Raw genomic sequence first — 16,504 nt, 5'->3', positions numbered from 1 at the left:
GTGACTAAAGATTCATTTTTGATTTAGAATATTAATTTATAAAAAAGCCATAAAAGCCATAAAATAACTCATCTAGGGGCAATATCCAGCTACAGGAGTCTTAACATTTCAGGCAGATATTTCTTGATGAGAATAAGCTTTTTTTCCAGGGAGAGAAGAAGAAGATGTAATTTAAAGGATAATAATAATAATAATGAGGTAATTCAAGTTTATTGGGTGGAAAACCCAAATTAGACACGAGCAGATTCTTTTTATATTTCCTAGAAGACGTCTAGAGGAGGATTATTAACACTCCTGTCGTCCTCCCGGGTCACATTCACCCTGTTTGTTTTGACTTTCCTCCCTTCCTTCCTTCTGTCCATCCTTCCTCCCACCCTCCCTTCCTTTCCTTCCTCCTTCCTCCCTTCCTTCCTTCTTTCCTCCGTCCTCCCTTCCTTCTTTCCTTTCCTCCCTTCCTTCCTCCCTCCTTTCCTCCGTCCTCCCTTCCTTTCCTCCCTCCCTTCCTCTCTCCTTTCCTTCCTTCTTCCTTCCTCCTTTTACTTCCTTCTTCTTCCCTTCCATCCTTCCTTCCTTCTCCCTCCCTCCTTCCTTCTTTCCTCCGTCCTCCCTTCCTTCTTTCCTTTCCTCCTTTCCTTCCTCCCTTCCTTCTTTCCTCTGTCCTCCCTTCCTTCTTTCCTTTCCTCCCTCCTTTCCTCCCTTCGTCCTTTCCTTCCTTCCTTCTTCCTCCCTTCCATCCTTCTCCCTCCCTCCCTCCCTCCGTCCTTCCTTCCTTCTTCCTCCCTCCTTTCCTTCCTCCTATCCTTCCTTCCTTCCTTCCTTGACTCGAGGACAACAGGAGGGTTAAATATAATCCTTGCAGTGAAACATAAAAACACTCAGAAGAATGAGTTTGAACATCAAACATAAGTTTTATTTTCCAATTTTGGTATTTTTATTTATTTATTTATTTATTTTTTATTAATCCATAAATTATTGGAAGAAGCCTGTGCGTGTGGAGGTGGAGATGTTTGTCAATTCACAAGAAAGAAAAGAAAGAAAAGGAGTTTTGTCACATGTCGCTTAAATGAATGATAATAAATTTGTACATAAAAATTAATTAATTAATTAATTGATTGTTTTTACTCAAATGAGCCAGCCAGCGTCATCCTGCCACCTTAAGGACGGACCTTCACTTCCACGTTGAGTCCAAACTGCCGTAGTCGACAGAGAAATGTTACAAAATGCTCGTTGTACCTTTATTTAGTATTAAAGTCACAAATATGTCCCAGCGAAAAGTCACCTAGTGTTCTTTTTGGCAAGCGGTGACACTCGCAGTCCTTGAAAGGAGGCAAGCTGTGAACAGTCTTCAAAGCAGATAAAAGAGGAGAGGTCGTCGTGGGCAACAGAGTTCCCAGAGGGAGCCATGGCAACGGCAGCCTCGCAAACAATAGGTTGCTCAGGCACGGAAAAAAGAGAGGAGAGAAAGAGATGAAGAGAAAGAGAAAGAGAATAGAGTCAGGGATGAAACTAGTTGCTCGTTTCTTCCTCCCTCGTTATACGGCTCCTTCTCATTAAGCCTCCGTGTGACACCTGTGTGACTCAACAGCACCAGAGCTTCAGTATGTGTGTAATTTCCTCCTCGTACCCACTCAGACAGCTGAGAGAAGTATAAGTGGCAGCCTTCGTCCACAGAGCTCCACAGGGGAGGAAATCGTGGAGCACCTCGACTCCTTCGCAGCACTAGAGCACCCTGCTTCTCTTCTCTGCTCTTGAGGGAATTAAATCTCTACTTCTAGTGTTTAAAGCCTCTTCAGAGAACTCATCAATGCTTGGTTAGACTTTTTTCCAGGAAGCATCCAGGACTAGACTGCAGTGCTCCGACCCAGCAGAGGGAAAGCTGTAGGCAAACCACAGCTGGGCTCCAAGCTCCTTAATCCATGCATCCCCTGAAACCCCTGAAACCCCCTCTGGAACCCATGAATCCCCCCTTGCAGTCCTTGTATTCCACCTCGAAGTCCGAGCGTGTCGTGTTGAGTCCTGTGCTCTCGGCGGGGCATCGTCGCCATGGCGGCAGCGGCCTGGAGGGGGCGGGATCCCGGCGGCGTGACGTTGCTGTGGTTCAGGTCCATGTTGGACAGGAGGTGACCCAGCGAGTCCCAGCGCTGCGACGAAGGCAGGCGGATCAGGGAGGAGTAACCTCGGTCCGGGAACACGGCCGCCGCCGGGGGTTTGCTCATCTCGGACGTGAACACCGGAGGAGGATCCTGGTGTTCCCTGAGAGGAGGAGGAGCTGCTCGGAGCGCGGTCGGCTTAATGTAGGTGCCCCCACGAGGGTCGGCCAAGACCTCGCTGTACGGGGGAGGGGGATCCTCCATCAGGACCGCCTCCTCGTAACAGGGCGGCTTCCCAAATAGATCTGTGTCTGGAAGAAATGAAGGAACAGAAAGCTGTAAAAACATCATATAAACATTTCTTTCAGCTGGACTTTTCCTAATGTGAGCCACAGTACACAAAAATGCAAATATAATGCATCATTTTTACATTTTTGTGCAGCTGATTCACATTTTTAAATATGCAAATGTCCAAATTCGACCTGAGTTTATGATAGAAACTCAAATATCAGCATTCAAACATGTTGTTGTATTCATCCTATTCTATAACATACTGATACTGAATGTGTTTTTTTCACAGAAGCATTAATCAAACATGTATTAATGGTGAATTTATGAATGTTAATTGGTGTAGAGACTAATTATGAGTCAGAATATGAACAGTAGGTAACTATGGGGCCAAAAAAAAATGCTCCAAAATACTGAAACCAGCTTCTCAGATGTGAATATTTGCCAGTTTTTCCATGACGGTTAACATTTGTTGATCTAACAAAACAAGTCATCTGAACAGGCCTGATGTTAACGATGAATCATTTTTGACATTTTATACACTGAAAAATTGATTCAGTCTCTGTTGGATTCTCTGTTTGCTTCAGTCTACCCTGCTTTGTCCAAATATTGACCAATTTTTGCACATGATTGCTGTAAAAACACCACATACACATATCTGACAAGCTGAGTGGAGAGTGAGAGGCGGGGGGAAAGGAAAACTTTCTTTCATTGCCCGACCGTTAAGTGAGACATCAGCTGGTCTCTTCTATCCAATAGCACAGTGACACACCTTCATCATCAACCTATCATCTTTTTAATATATATTTTCTCTCTCTTTTGCCTTCAGTGTTTTCACGCTGCTCAGTCTTTGCTGATTCATCTGTGTGTTGCTTCATCAGCCTCATCAGCCTCTGCAGAAGTCATCAGCCGTCGCCACCAGTGTCTATAAAATGATCTTTATTATAAACATAAACTGTATATAAAATGGACGTAACATCCGTGACGTCACCCATTGGTTTGTGGACTGCTGCTCGGAGGCCAATAATATCGGATCTGGGCAGCGCCATCTTGAAAATTTCAGGTGCATGCTGGGAAAAATAAAAACATGTATTCTACTTATATGGGCATCAGGAGGAGCATGAGGCGCCCTCCTGAACCTGTGAACCAATCAACCTGTCAATCACCACGTAGCCACGCCCTAATGCATACCCTGCTTTATCGTCACATATAAAATCAGGGAGGCCAAAATGTCCCAAATGAACATCATACTGCATTGAAGAAGGCTTTAAACTAGCGATTGAGACCATAAACACATTTTGAAAACGTTTACTGAGGTTAGAAATCAAGTGAGAAGTTGGTGAATTCTCCATTGACTTGTATAGAGACGGAAGTCCTTTTGACACCAAAACGGTCGCCCCCTGGTGGCCTTTTGATAGAATGCAGTTTTAAGTTACTTCCTGGTTGGCCTCATTTCAGAGGACCGGAACTCCCCGCCTGGATCAGACAGTGAAATTGCTCCATATTTACTTCATACTGAACTATATGCATATTCATCAGTGTGCAGGTGTTAAAATATTCCTGCAATGCAGACGTTTAATGCTTTTTGTGAACAAATCCAATAATCAAATGCGTTTGTTTTTTTTTTGTCCGATGTGAAAATGACAGTGATGCAACCCGACACCTGTTAGCGTTGACGCCAAGCGATGATTCATTGTCTGCAATCTCACTTTACTGCACACTGTATTATAATGTGTAAGCGGTGGTGCTGAATGAGGACTGATTAGAGAGACAGTGTTGGCGTGGAGACGAGTCTGTGCTGGAAATAAACACAAAATAAAGATAAAGTTTGTTGCTGAAACATCTCTGCACCGACGGAGCGCCTGTGGGTTTAACCTTCGTGTCGTCCTCCCGGGTCAACTTGACCCCGTCTGTTTTGACTGTTCCTTCTTTCCTCCCTTCCTCTTTTCCTTTCTCCCTCCTCCCTTCCTTCTTTCCTTCCACCATCCCCATTTTTTCCTTCCTTCCTCCCTTCCTCTTTTCCTTTCTCCCTCCCTCCCTCCTTTTTTCCTCCCTCTCTCCTACCTTCCTTCCTTCTTTCCTCTGTCTTTCCTTCCTTCTTCCTCCCTTCCTTCCTCCTTTCCTTCCTTCTTCCTCGCTTCCTTCCTTCATCCCTCCTTTCCTTCCTTCCTCCCTTCCTTCTTGCTCCCTTCCTTCCTTCCTTCCTTCCTCCCTCCTTTCCTTCCTTCATCCCTCCCTTTCTTCCTTCCTTCCTCCCTTCCTTATTGCTCCCTTCCTTCCTTCCTTCCTCCCTCCTTTCCTTCCTTCCTTCCTCCCTTCCTTCTTCCTCCCTTCCTTCGTCCCTCCTTTCCTTCCTCCTCCCTTCCTTCCTTCCTCCCTCCTCTCCTTCCTTCCTTCCTCCCTTCCTTCTTCCTCCCTTCCTTCCTCCCTCCTTTCCTTCCTCCTCCCTTCCTTCCTTCCTCCCTCCTCTCCTTCCTTCCTTCCTTCCCTTCCTTCCTTGACTCGAGGACAACAGGAGGGTTAATGTAAGAAGATTTTTTGCCCTTATAAAACCTCCTCGAGCTACAAATATCCAGCTTAAAGCAGTTTTCTGTTTTACTGCTGTGTCTATTTCCAGGCTGATGAATCTGCTGAGATCCTGATCAATATCTGTCCAAATGTTTACACAAGCTGGGCTGCTGTTAACCGGTGCAGTGGAAACGGAGGCTTGTAACTTTCATTTATTTCTCTTAATTCATTTAAGATTAAAATTGATTTACAGACGGGATTATAGATTTCCAACCCATACAGAAATGTAATATATGACATATATGCCCCTAAATGTCACATAGATGGGGATTTATTATTTTATACATATTCATACAACCATATGTGAAAATAAACGTATGGATAACTTGCACACATTCTTTTTTTGTGGACCCAGCATCAGATTTCTGCTTTTAATCCATTTTGAGAGAATATATTAGAGGATTATGGCAAAAATGTCTAAGTGGTGTAACCATAAAAACTTTGTACCAAATAATTCAACTTGCTTAAAAACAGTAAATTGTCAATAAAACACCATATCAACTAGTTTGGCATGATCTTACATTATAACTTTTATATTAAATAAAGGTAATGGAATACACTTGTTCTAAATATTACATTTACTCTGGTAACCATGGAGACCAGGAACCATTTACATGTTTTAAATGAAGTCATTATTAGTATAAGTCCATTTAAATACACTGTAGGTGATAAAATATGTAATATTTATCATTCTTTTGTGGTTGCACCATTTGACATTTTCAGGAGCATTCAGTCTTACTTTTGGTTAAAAATGGTGCAAATGTCATTTCAAATGATATAAAACCTGATGCTGCTTTTAAAACTATTTTAAACATATTTTTGAATCTTTCCAACCCTTATTTGTCACTGACCCATGTACATATTCACATATAATATGGTGGGTATGTATGTGTAGTATTTTGGGTGGTATGATGAATGGAAAATGGATTTATGTGTAATTTCTATATTGCACATTTATAGGATTTTTATATGCATTATGCATACAGAAGCATAAATATCTGCAAAGCCTCATCTGGACAGGATTTATGGGGGTTGGTGGGGTGGGGTGGGGGGGAGGGGGGGGGGGGTCAATTTTACAACCAAAGAAAATCCACATATCATTCCTCATATAGAATCCATTTAAAGGCTAAAAACAAACAGCACAGTGTTGGAAATCAACAGCTGTTTGTTGAACTGTTGCCACGGAGCTGGATGTATTTATGGATGTGTGTGTGTGTGTGTGTGTGTGTGTGTGTGTGTGTGTGTGTGTGTGTGTGTGTGTGTACCTGGGCCACCCTCCCATCCTTCCTCCATCACGCCTCACAGATACCTCCAGGATCAGACCCTCTTTGTGTAGCAGCTCTGTCCTCTAACATCTCTGAGCTTCTCTCTGCTGTTAACGGTGATACCAGCTGCCAGGTCGGCTTTAAATAAACACTGAAACAATGTCGGGAGGAACACATGGCAGCCATGTTTCCACTACCAGGGTTTTTTCTTTTAAGCTGCTGCCAGTTCTGTGAGGCTCAAATATGCAAATATAAGCAGCCTGTTGCAGAAATATCAGCACAAATGTGACGGTAACTGTAATCTGTGATGTATGACCAATTACTTTTGCTGCTCAGTAACTGGAAATGCTTCCTGGTTGGGTTTATACTTTGCTTTCATAACATTGCACATCTATCCAATCTGCCTAAAACACATGAAGTGGCTCATGTGCTTTAAGTGGGCCGGTAACTATCTTCTAGATGTTGTACCAGGACTTTTCACAAGCTCACAGTACCGTTTCCTGTCCTCTCCTAACCAGAGTGTCTCTTGGCGATTCATTATGACACTTAAACTACATTACCCAGGGTGCACTACTAGACGCTCACTCGCTTGTTCACGCGGAAGTCGGAAACAACAACGTGAAAAGCAAGGAAACAAAAACACGTTGTCATGGCTACAAAAGAGCACAAAGAGCCGGATGATGACTCAGCTCTCCAACAGTCATATTCTACCTCAGCAGTAAATGCAGGTGCATGTGCAAAAAACGGCTCTCAGATCATGTATTACTACTTCTCTGGTTGCTTCTATACTTTGTGCGGACTCGCATCCAACTGCTGAAACATGTATGAAATACATCTATCCAACCCATAGTAACAGTAGTTTGTCCAAGCGGAGTTGCCGTACGTAACTGTCCAATATGGGCGACCCGACTGTGCATGTGCGACTAACATTGGGTAATGACAGGGAGCAGCAAGCTAACACTAGCGCAACTGCAACCAGCGAAGACCCTGTTGCTATAGTAACGCCTGTTGCTACCGGGAAAAAAGGTTGGCAGGTGGACTTTGTTGTTTTTGTCAAACTGAATAAAACTTAATGTTCAAATTATGTTTTTTGTTTTCAGGTGTTTCTATCTTACTGTTATTGTTATGACAGTTTTTAAAATATATTTTAGTTGTAAATATAACAAGCTGCTCGAGGATTCATCTAAACATTAGGCAGGAAGGAAGGAAAGAAGGAAACAAGGACGGAGGGAAGGAAACAAGGAAGAAAGGTGGAAAGGGAGGTTGACTGGAGGGTAGGAAGGGAAAGAAGACCGTATTGGTCACCTCGGCGGGCCGGTTCTGGCCCACGTGCCGCATGTTGAAACCCTCTTCCTTACATCTCTCCGTCCTCTACTGAGCTCAGCTGGTCAGAACCTTCCTCTCTTTCAGCTCGGCTGCTGCTTGGATACTAAAGTCTCTCCATCAGTCTGACTCTGACTGCTTTGTGACCCAGACTCCAGCAACCTTTTGTTTTTTATACTTTACTGTCTGTCTCTGCTCGTTAAGCATCTCTGACACCAGCTCATGCGCTTTTTCTTTCTTTGTTTAAAGTCGTTGAAGTGAAGCTTTTCCTTCTTTAACCTTTCTCATCACACTTATTATTCTTATTCCTCCTCCATCGAGTCCTGATTCTTCTTTAACCCCTTATAGTTCTGACATTTTTTGAAGTTGACTTTCATTTTTTCATCTTCCTTCCTTCCTTCCTACCTTCCTTCCATCCTTCCTTTCATCCTCCTTCCTGCCTTCCTTCCATCCTTCCTACCTTCCTACCCTCCTTCCTTCCTTCATTCCTACCTTCCTTCCTTCCTTCCTTCCTACCCTCCTTCCACCCATCCATCCATCCATCCTTCCTTACTTCTGTCCTTCCTTCCTTCCTTCCTATCCATCCATCCTTCCTTCTTTAATTCCTTCCTTTCTTCCTTCCATCCATCCTTCCTACCTTCCTTCCATCCTTCCATCCTTCATTCATTCCTTCATTCGGTATGTAATGCACAGACAGACCACCAGGTTGTGTTATGGTTGCTATAGATTCAGGTTGTGTTATGGTTGCTATAGATAAAGGTTGTTCCATGGTTGCTATAGATACAGGTTGTTCTATGGTTGCTATGGATACAGGTTGTTCTATGGTTGCTATAGATACAGGTTGTTCTATGGTTGCTATAGATACAGGTTGTTCTATGGTTGCTATAGATACAGGTTGTTCTATGGTTGCTATAGATACAGGTTGTTCTATGGTTGCTATAGATACAGGTTGTTCTATGGTTGCTATAGATACAGGTTGTGCTTTAGTGTATAAACGAAGAATAACACAAATCACTGCTGACATCAGAGATCCTGCTGGAGACATTTTTGAAGTTGAGTTTCATTTTTTCATCTTGTACACAAACAGAATGAGTCTCTAACATGTGTTTAATAAAACGTCTAGAACAAATGAGGTGTGAATGAGGCTGTAAAACATCACATTTAGGCTCAATGAGAGAAATAAATCCATGTTTAATGTTTTCATGGCCTCAAAGAGGAAGGAAAAGCAAAGAAATGATTTTTTAAGTAGCACTTTCTTGGTGTTACTTTATATTAATGCGGCTCACTGCAGTGCCAATTTTTCTCCCATTTCAGACATCTTTACAATTCAAGTTCTGAAAAAGTTTCACCTCAGCCAGAAGGGAGAAGCAGAATGTTCCCAAAAACTCATGAATTAATTTCCATAAAAAAATGACTCGAGCAGAAGAACAACAGGCAAGTTTTTTCTATAAAAGTAAAAACTTGGCTGAGTTCTTCCTTTCTCTGGAGGAAGACTGCAGAGACTTTCTCATTCTGCAGAGTTGGAGAGTTTGTAGAGTTCCCTTTAGCAATGCACTTAAATACAAACTACCTGCTCAACTGAAGCAGCTCATACCCCTTTTCCACCAAAGCAGTTCCAGTGCTGGTTCTGGGCCAGTGCTTAATTTGGAACCAGTTTTCCTGTTTTGACCACAAAGAACCGGCTCTCAGCCAGAAAAACTGGTGCCAGAGTGGCAGGACATGTTTAAGTGTTAGTTGATCATTTATGGTTCAATACTCCACTTTCTTGTGTCCAGCTGGATGTGTGACCCTTGTGTGAAATGACATTTGGGTAATAAATATACATTGAACACATGACTCCTGCCCTGTAGCAACTTCATTGGCTCCTTATCAAAATCCTACATTGACTTTTAAGATTCTACTCCTCACTTTAAAGATCCTTCCCAACCTGGCACCATCATATCTCTCTGAACTACACACCGTCCCACACTCTCTGCTCCATCTGCCAACTTAACAACCATGAGAGCCTTCAGCCTTTGGAGCTCTCTCCCACCAGACATTCACACTTCTTACTCTGTCTCACACTAACTATATAATCACATTCTGGTTATTTATTGTACTATTGCACTTTGTAGTCACATTCATATGTATTTATTTATCATTGCAAAAAACTGCACTAACTTCCACATCAATATTAGCTGATTTATATCGTTTGATGTACTGTTGTTGTTGTTGTTTTATGTACGTCTTGTAAGGCGCCTTTAAATTAAATGCATTATTATTATTTTCTTCCCTTCTTTTCTTCCATCTTTTTAATGATCCGGCCCACATGGAGATGAAATTGGGCTCTACGTGACCCTTGAATGAAACTCTCCAAACTCTCCATTAAGACACTAAACCCTCATTTAAACACTGCTGTCTGCACCTGTTGTTATTTACATATTATTATTCTCAGTAGATCACCTGCAGAACACATGATAACTATAAATCTGTTGCACTCCACACGTAATTTAGTACCTTTAATTGGGATCCATAGTGCACTGCATGTTTCCATACTTCTCGTGCATTAGCGTGAATGCACTCAGAATATTAAGTGTAAGTACAGAAGAGGAGATTTGAGTTGCAGCATGTGTGTTAGGTAACATCCTGATGATCAGACTGGTAGCATCAGTGTGTGAATATGTGTGTGTGGGTGACTGGATGAATGTAGTGTAAATGGTGTAAAGCACTTGGAGTGGTTGGAAGACTAGAGAGGGGCCATTTAGCATTTACTGTGCAGCTTCCAGCAACCACTGCATGAATGAGGCAAAGTGTGGATGAAAGAAAAATGACCATTTATTTAAACGTTGTGAGTGAAGTGTCAGACCTCCGAATCGTCGCCCACGTCTCAGGTTTTTGTTGAATGACTCTAAAAGGTGTGTTACTGCTCTTTAACTGCATCAACAACTGCAGTAAGATCACAAGTGGGAGCGTTTATTACAACTGTATTAAAGCCAGAACATTTGGCTCCCCTGAAAACATGATTTATGAACTCTGCAGTTTATATGTGACTCCTTTTTCATTCATGAAGAGGCTTTTTAAGAGCTCAGACCTCCTTGTTAACCTTTTCCCCTCCGCTTCTCCCCACGTTTTTTGGTGTTGGTTCCTGGAAATGCAGTTTTAGTTGTCGTTATTTTGCTTTCTGCACCTTTTTACAACACCCTCTCTCACACACCAGGGTTATTATAATTTTGAAATCAGGTATTAGGAGGAAAGCCTTGATTAGTAGAAGCTGTAAAGGATGAAATAATGCTGACACTGTGTTTGTGTTTGTCTTCCTACTGTTACCAGCCAGGCAGGGAGGGAGTTCCGGTCCTCTGAAATGAGGCCAACGCGGAAGTAAGTTAAAACTGCATTCTATCAAAAGGCCACCAGGGGGCGACCGTTTTGGTGTCAAAAGGACTTCCGTCTCTATACAAGTCAATGGAGAATTCACCAACTTCTCACTTGATTTCTAACCTCAGTAAACGTTTTCAAAATGTGTTTATGGTCTCAATCGCTAGTTTAAAGCCTTCTTCAATGCAGTATGATGTTCATTTGGGACATTTTGACCTCCCTGATTTTATATGTGACGATAAAGCAGGGTATGCATTAAGGCGTGGCTACGTGGTGATTGACAGGTTGATTGGTTCACAGGTTCAGGAGGGCGCCTCATGCTCCTCCTGATGCCCATATAAGTAGAATCCGTGTTTTTATTTTTCCCAGCATGCATTTGAAATTTTCAAGATTGCGCTGCTCAGATCTGATACTATTGGCCTCCGAGCAGCAGTCCACAAACCAATGGGTGACGTCACAGATGTTACGTCCATTTCTTATATACAGTCTATGGTACTAGCCCGTTATCTCAACTAGTCAAACTGAACACATTACAGTCAAAATGTAGAAAATGAAAAGAAAACTAAGTTGATTTTATCTGCAATTACTACCCAGACTACTTCTTTGTAAAACAGAAAGGTCCACTGGTTTAACCTCAGCAATGTGACGTATTTTTATAAACTTAAATCTGTTAAGTCACTGGAAACTAAAGCTGAAGAATAAAGTAGCATTAAAAGGATATATTCAAGCTGAGTAGCTCAAATTAATATTTGAGTGCAGCTCAGTAAATGTACTGAGGAGGCTTCACTTCAGTCTGTAAGGACAGGAGGAATAATAATGTAGAAAAACTTTGTAAAAAAAAAAAGTAAAATCCTCTCTCATGCAGCTGAGCTCCTGCTGACTCTTCTCTCTCTCTTTCTCTCTCTCTCTCTCTCTCTCTCTCTCTCTCTCTCTCTCTCTCTCTCTCTCTCTCTCTCACTCTCTCTCTCTCTCTCTCACTCTCTCTCTCTCTCTCTCTCTCTCTCACTCTCTCTCTCTCTCTCTCTCTCTGGTTTCTTTTTCGGTTTTAGTGTTGTTGCTCGCTCCATCAACGCTCAGCCTCCACAGTCACCACCCACGTCTCAGCGGCAGCTGTCACCATGACGCCCCATGGGGGGGAAAGGGGGGGGGAAGGCTGGGAACTGAACCTGTCCTCTGCTTTCTGTCTCAGCTCGTATGGATGTTGTGGATTCATTTTTGTCTTTGTTGTGTTTTTACTCTCGAGTCTCTGCTGTTGTTGTTTGTAGCTTGAGTGTGATTTTTAAATATGCATTTGACCTGCAAGTAAAGAGCAAACGAGATGTGACAGGTTTGGTATTTGTCAGTAATTTCTTTTACACACAGCTGTAGAGGAGAGATGCTCGGGAGGAGACCTGCAGGGAGTCTGGAGCTTTGAGACTAATGGATGCAGAAGCTTTGAGATACAATGAGTGTGAAATCTGATACTATTAGAAACCACTTACATCTTGCATTAAAGGATAAGTCTGGCAATTTTCTATATATTTTTTATCATTGTTAACAAATATCTTGTGCAGAGCCAAACCAACGATGAACTGATCTACAAGTACAAATATCTCTGGAATGATTTGTTTGTGGTTGGAACGTGATCCGACCGAACTACCAGGTGTACTCTGTAAGTTAGAGCGATAGTCAGGAGCGCTTTGCATGCTGGGATGTGGGTGAGTGAATTTAACCATTGCTGGCAACAAAGAGGAGAATGACTCAAACACGACACAGGGCCTGATTTACTAAGAGCCCAAATAAAGGTACTAAACTGCGTGCACAGTGCAATAGATTGTGCGTTTCGTTAGCGTGTGTTTTGCAGGTGATCTACTAAGAATAACTGCGTAAATGAAAACAGGTGCAACAGGTGCAGACAGCAGTATTTAAATGAGGGTTTTGTGTCTTAATGGAGAGTTTGGATGAGCAAAAAGCTGCAAGCTCAAAATGAAATGTGATCAGGTTCTAGTGGAAGAGATTAACTAATATATTGAGTTATAACAAAATATCTGTCCTGTGTGTTTTCTGTCATTGTGTCTCCGTCTCCTCGTCTCCATAGTAACAGCTGGTTAATACCTGCCATTCAAAGGTATTACTTATAGACACAGTTACCATCACCAACATTACCTTCAGGTTTGGTGAATCACGATGCGTGTGCTAAATAACATATTTACATTTTCTCCTCCCTGTATTTTACACACTGGGGTTGAAACGCCTCATATTACATTCATTATGATAAACTACTAAATGGACAGCGTGTATTATCTTTTTGCACATTTGAAAATACGCAAACCTCAGTGCGCTGTGTTAGTAGATCAGCTTGCATCAGCTTTTGCGAGTGATGTCAACTTTGCACACGTTTTTACACACGCAAACCTTAAGTAAATCAGGCCCATAGTACGTTGTATTTAGCCAGTGGACCTTTTCTCAGGGTTAGGGTTAGGGTTCCTCCTATGGGAGCGTGTCTATATTCCCAAAGCTCTATGTTCCCTCAGTTTAATAATAAAATAAAGAATTTCACCTTTATTTCAAGCATTTTCATAGATGAAAAAATGTGTTAGGGGGCACAACAACACATTATGTGCATTAGAGAATGGCCATACTGTACCTGTGCTGTGGGAATGCAGCCTGAGGGAACATTGGGCCTAATTTGATGTAAAATCCTTGAGGGAACATAAAGGTGAACCCCTTACTATGTTTACGTTCTTGCTCCAGACCCATAAAACATCTGGCCAATGAAGCTTATAATGATGCCTTTTGGTTCCCCTAACCTGCCCTCCATTGCGCAGACCGCCACAATGATGGAGCAGACGGAGAGGCGGCCGCATTCAAGGTTCAAAGTACAACTAATTAGTCCTAATTCCACCCAAAGCTAATTACTACAACGTATTAAATGTACTAAAACAACCTAAATCAACACCTCATAATAAAACTGTTGCAGCCATTCAAACAACATCAGTGCAGAGATCTGAAACACTAAATCCAGACTAATGCTGCGTCTCAAATCACTTCTGTTATCACACTGTGTTCTTACTTGTTCAGTGTGCAAACTGCAACAGATAAGTGTCTAAAACATCAAACACAGCTGTTGTGCACTTATCGGAAATGATGATTAGCTACGTATAGCGTTACTACTCAGACAGCTGAATGAACCCAATAAACCTACTGATGGCAACAGTATAGTGGATATAAGTTGGGCTGAATGATATATAGTTATAGTATCTTTATCTAGATATGAACATGCAAAAAGCAACGATAAGGACGATATCAAATGTCTCCAGAGATTACTTCTCAATCATCGTGTGCCCAGCTCAAGCTACATGTTTTTATTTTAATGCAGCCAAAGACTTAATTTTCACTGTTGTTGCATTTAAAATATTCTTAAAGAATTGTTGCAAAAACAAGTTTGTTTTTTTATTTCAATGCAGCTTAAGACAGTTATTGGTCTGTTGTTGAGTAAATGCACTGTAATGTCCATTTGGTATTATTATGCTCTTTCTTTCCTCCCTTCCTCCCTCCCTCCCTTCTATCCTCCATCCCTCCTCCCTTCCTTCTTTCCGTCTGTCCTTCCTCCCTCCCTCCTTGTCTCTTTCTTTCCTTCCCTCCTCCCTTCTTTCCTCTGTCCTTCTTTCCTTCCTTCCTCCCTACCTCTTTTCCTTTCTCCCTCCCTCCCTCCCTCCCTCCTTCTGTTCCTTCCTTCCTTCCCTCCCTTCCGTCCCTCCTTCCTTCCTTCCTCCCTTCTTCCTCCTTTCCTTCCTTCTTCCACCCTCCCTTCCTTCCTCCTTTCTTGGTGTACTTACAAACTTTCCAATGCATCGATTTATGAGTAAAGACCCTATTTGTACTACTGTAGAAGTTTGATAACAATCCAGCCATTATTAGTGGAGTAATTTACGAGATACACTGTTGGTTCCGTTAGTGCCTGTACTAAGCCATTCGGATGATGGCTCTAATTCCACCAACTTGCGTCCAAATGAAAAAAAAGGGCTGAGGCGGTGTTTAGATAGACGTAATGGTGCATATGACGCTTGGTCAAAATTATGCCGGACCGTCGCTTTAAGAAGTGTAAGTACAGAAGAAGAGATTTGAGACATGAGAAACCTGCAGATGGCGCTACATTACCTGGCATGCTGATCCAGTTTGCTTGCGGCATTGGATGAGGAACCTGTAGAGGAACTGGAGGCAACAGAGTCTGAGGAGGGCAGAACTGCGGCGGCTCTCTGGGCAGCTGTAGAGGCGGAGGATTCAGAGGTGGAGGTGGAGGAGGCGGGTATCCTGCAGGTTGACAGCCGAGCGGTTCCATCTCCACGCTCCGCAGACACTGCTCCCTCAGCCTCTCCTCGCGGCGGCGCTTCAGCCGGCGCTGCAGGAAGCTGCAGAAACAGCAGAGCATGACGATGAACGCCCAGACCAACCAGAAGCCAGAGAAACAGGCCAGGAAGGTGTAGGTGCCCTGCGACATCACCATGGCGGTGACGGGACAGATGAGGCAGGAAGAGCTGAAGGGATGTCGAGCTCCTGATTCACCTCTCCACGGTCAAAAAGATGAATTCTGGCTCATTTATCACATTCAAAAGCGATTAAAACGTTGACATCCAGACATGAAGGTTGTAATCCACGATGGAAACGACCAGATCAGCAGCTCAACTTGAATACTGATGAATTAAAGTCAGTTACAGTTACGAAATATGAAATTCTAATCTCTCAAAAATAATATCTTTGCTCGGGCTTTGCTTTTAAGAAATGATTATCCAAGATCCAAGTTACAAAATGCAGCTGATTAGTCGAAGAAATCCATTAAAATCCATTAAAACTGAAACTTTCCTGGAACAAAACCGTCACTTGTCTGAATATTAAATAGTTCTGCAGTCTTCTGTGTTGGCTGGCAGTCAATATAAAGCAGCATCTTCACAAAAAATGTGTCATGGCATAAATAAAACCTCAAGGATCCAAAAGTTAAAGAGGTTAATTGCCGTGGAAGGAGCGACAGCTGCTTGGTTCGCGTCACAATGAGACGTTTTATCCACCAGATAAATGAGAGTCAATCACACAGGATGATGATTTCTATCCAAAACTGTGTCTTCTTCTGTAGTGAGAAACTGTGTGTGTGACAGCAGCTGCAGCACCAAATCTATAAAAGAAATCAAGAGGAAACATTGTGCTTTTTTTTTTATAATACTGAAGGTAAATTCTCCAGTTAAAGTGCAGGAAATGATCCGTCTAGATGATAAAAATCAGCCTCTCTGCAGCCTCATTTAGATGGAAATGTGTGTGAATCCCAGCATAAACACACACACTGTTATTCCACACGACTACAGATGAACTTTTATCACATTCTCCAGTGTTTTTTATAAGCAGCAAACATCAATTTCAGAGCGGCGGGGGTGCTGGAGTCAGGGGGAGTCCATCTACGCCATCAGGAACGCCGAATTCTTCTCCTTCAGATGCCGGCGGGGGTTCCTCGGCTTCACGCTGCTCTACAAAGACACACGGAGAAGAGAGGCGAGGGCGTCGTCAGCCGTTATCAGAGGACAAATTCTGACAATATTTTTTAAAAGTGAGGCGCAGTGAGAAGTCAGAGCAGTGAAAACAGAGCAG

The 16,504-nt window shown here is 42.6% G+C and overlaps 1 protein-coding gene across 1 annotated transcript; it reads right to left on the bottom strand.

Annotated features, from left to right (window-relative positions):
• Window positions 1-1,841: 1,841 nt before the first annotated feature.
• On the bottom strand, window positions 1,842-15,374 carry LOC133994582 (proline-rich protein 7). Its single transcript, XM_062433908.1, has 2 exons — window positions 15,008-15,374; window positions 1,842-2,401 (listed from the first exon to the last, which is right to left on the bottom strand). The coding sequence occupies exons 1-2, from the start codon at window positions 15,372-15,374 to the stop codon at window positions 1,842-1,844; spliced, it is 927 nt and encodes a 308-aa protein (XP_062289892.1).
• Between the last annotated feature and the right edge of the window lie 1,130 nt (window positions 15,375-16,504).

Source organism: Scomber scombrus, chromosome 14 (assembly GCF_963691925.1).
Source record: "Scomber scombrus chromosome 14, fScoSco1.1, whole genome shotgun sequence".
Lineage (NCBI taxonomy): Eukaryota > Metazoa > Chordata > Actinopteri > Scombriformes > Scombridae > Scomber > Scomber scombrus.
This window is presented reverse-complemented; position numbering and strand designations above follow the sequence as displayed.

What these genes read in the sequence shown, in the direction of transcription:
- LOC133994582 (XM_062433908.1), bottom strand. Translation starts at nt 15,374, where the DNA reads ATGGTGATGTCGCAGGGCACCTACACCTTCCTGGCCTGTTTCTCTGGC. An exon ending in TAATGTAGCGCCATCTGCAG is followed by an intron (nt 2,402 to 15,007) that starts GTTTCTCATGTC and finishes CATTTCTTCCAG; the next exon opens with ACACAGATCTATTTGGGAAG.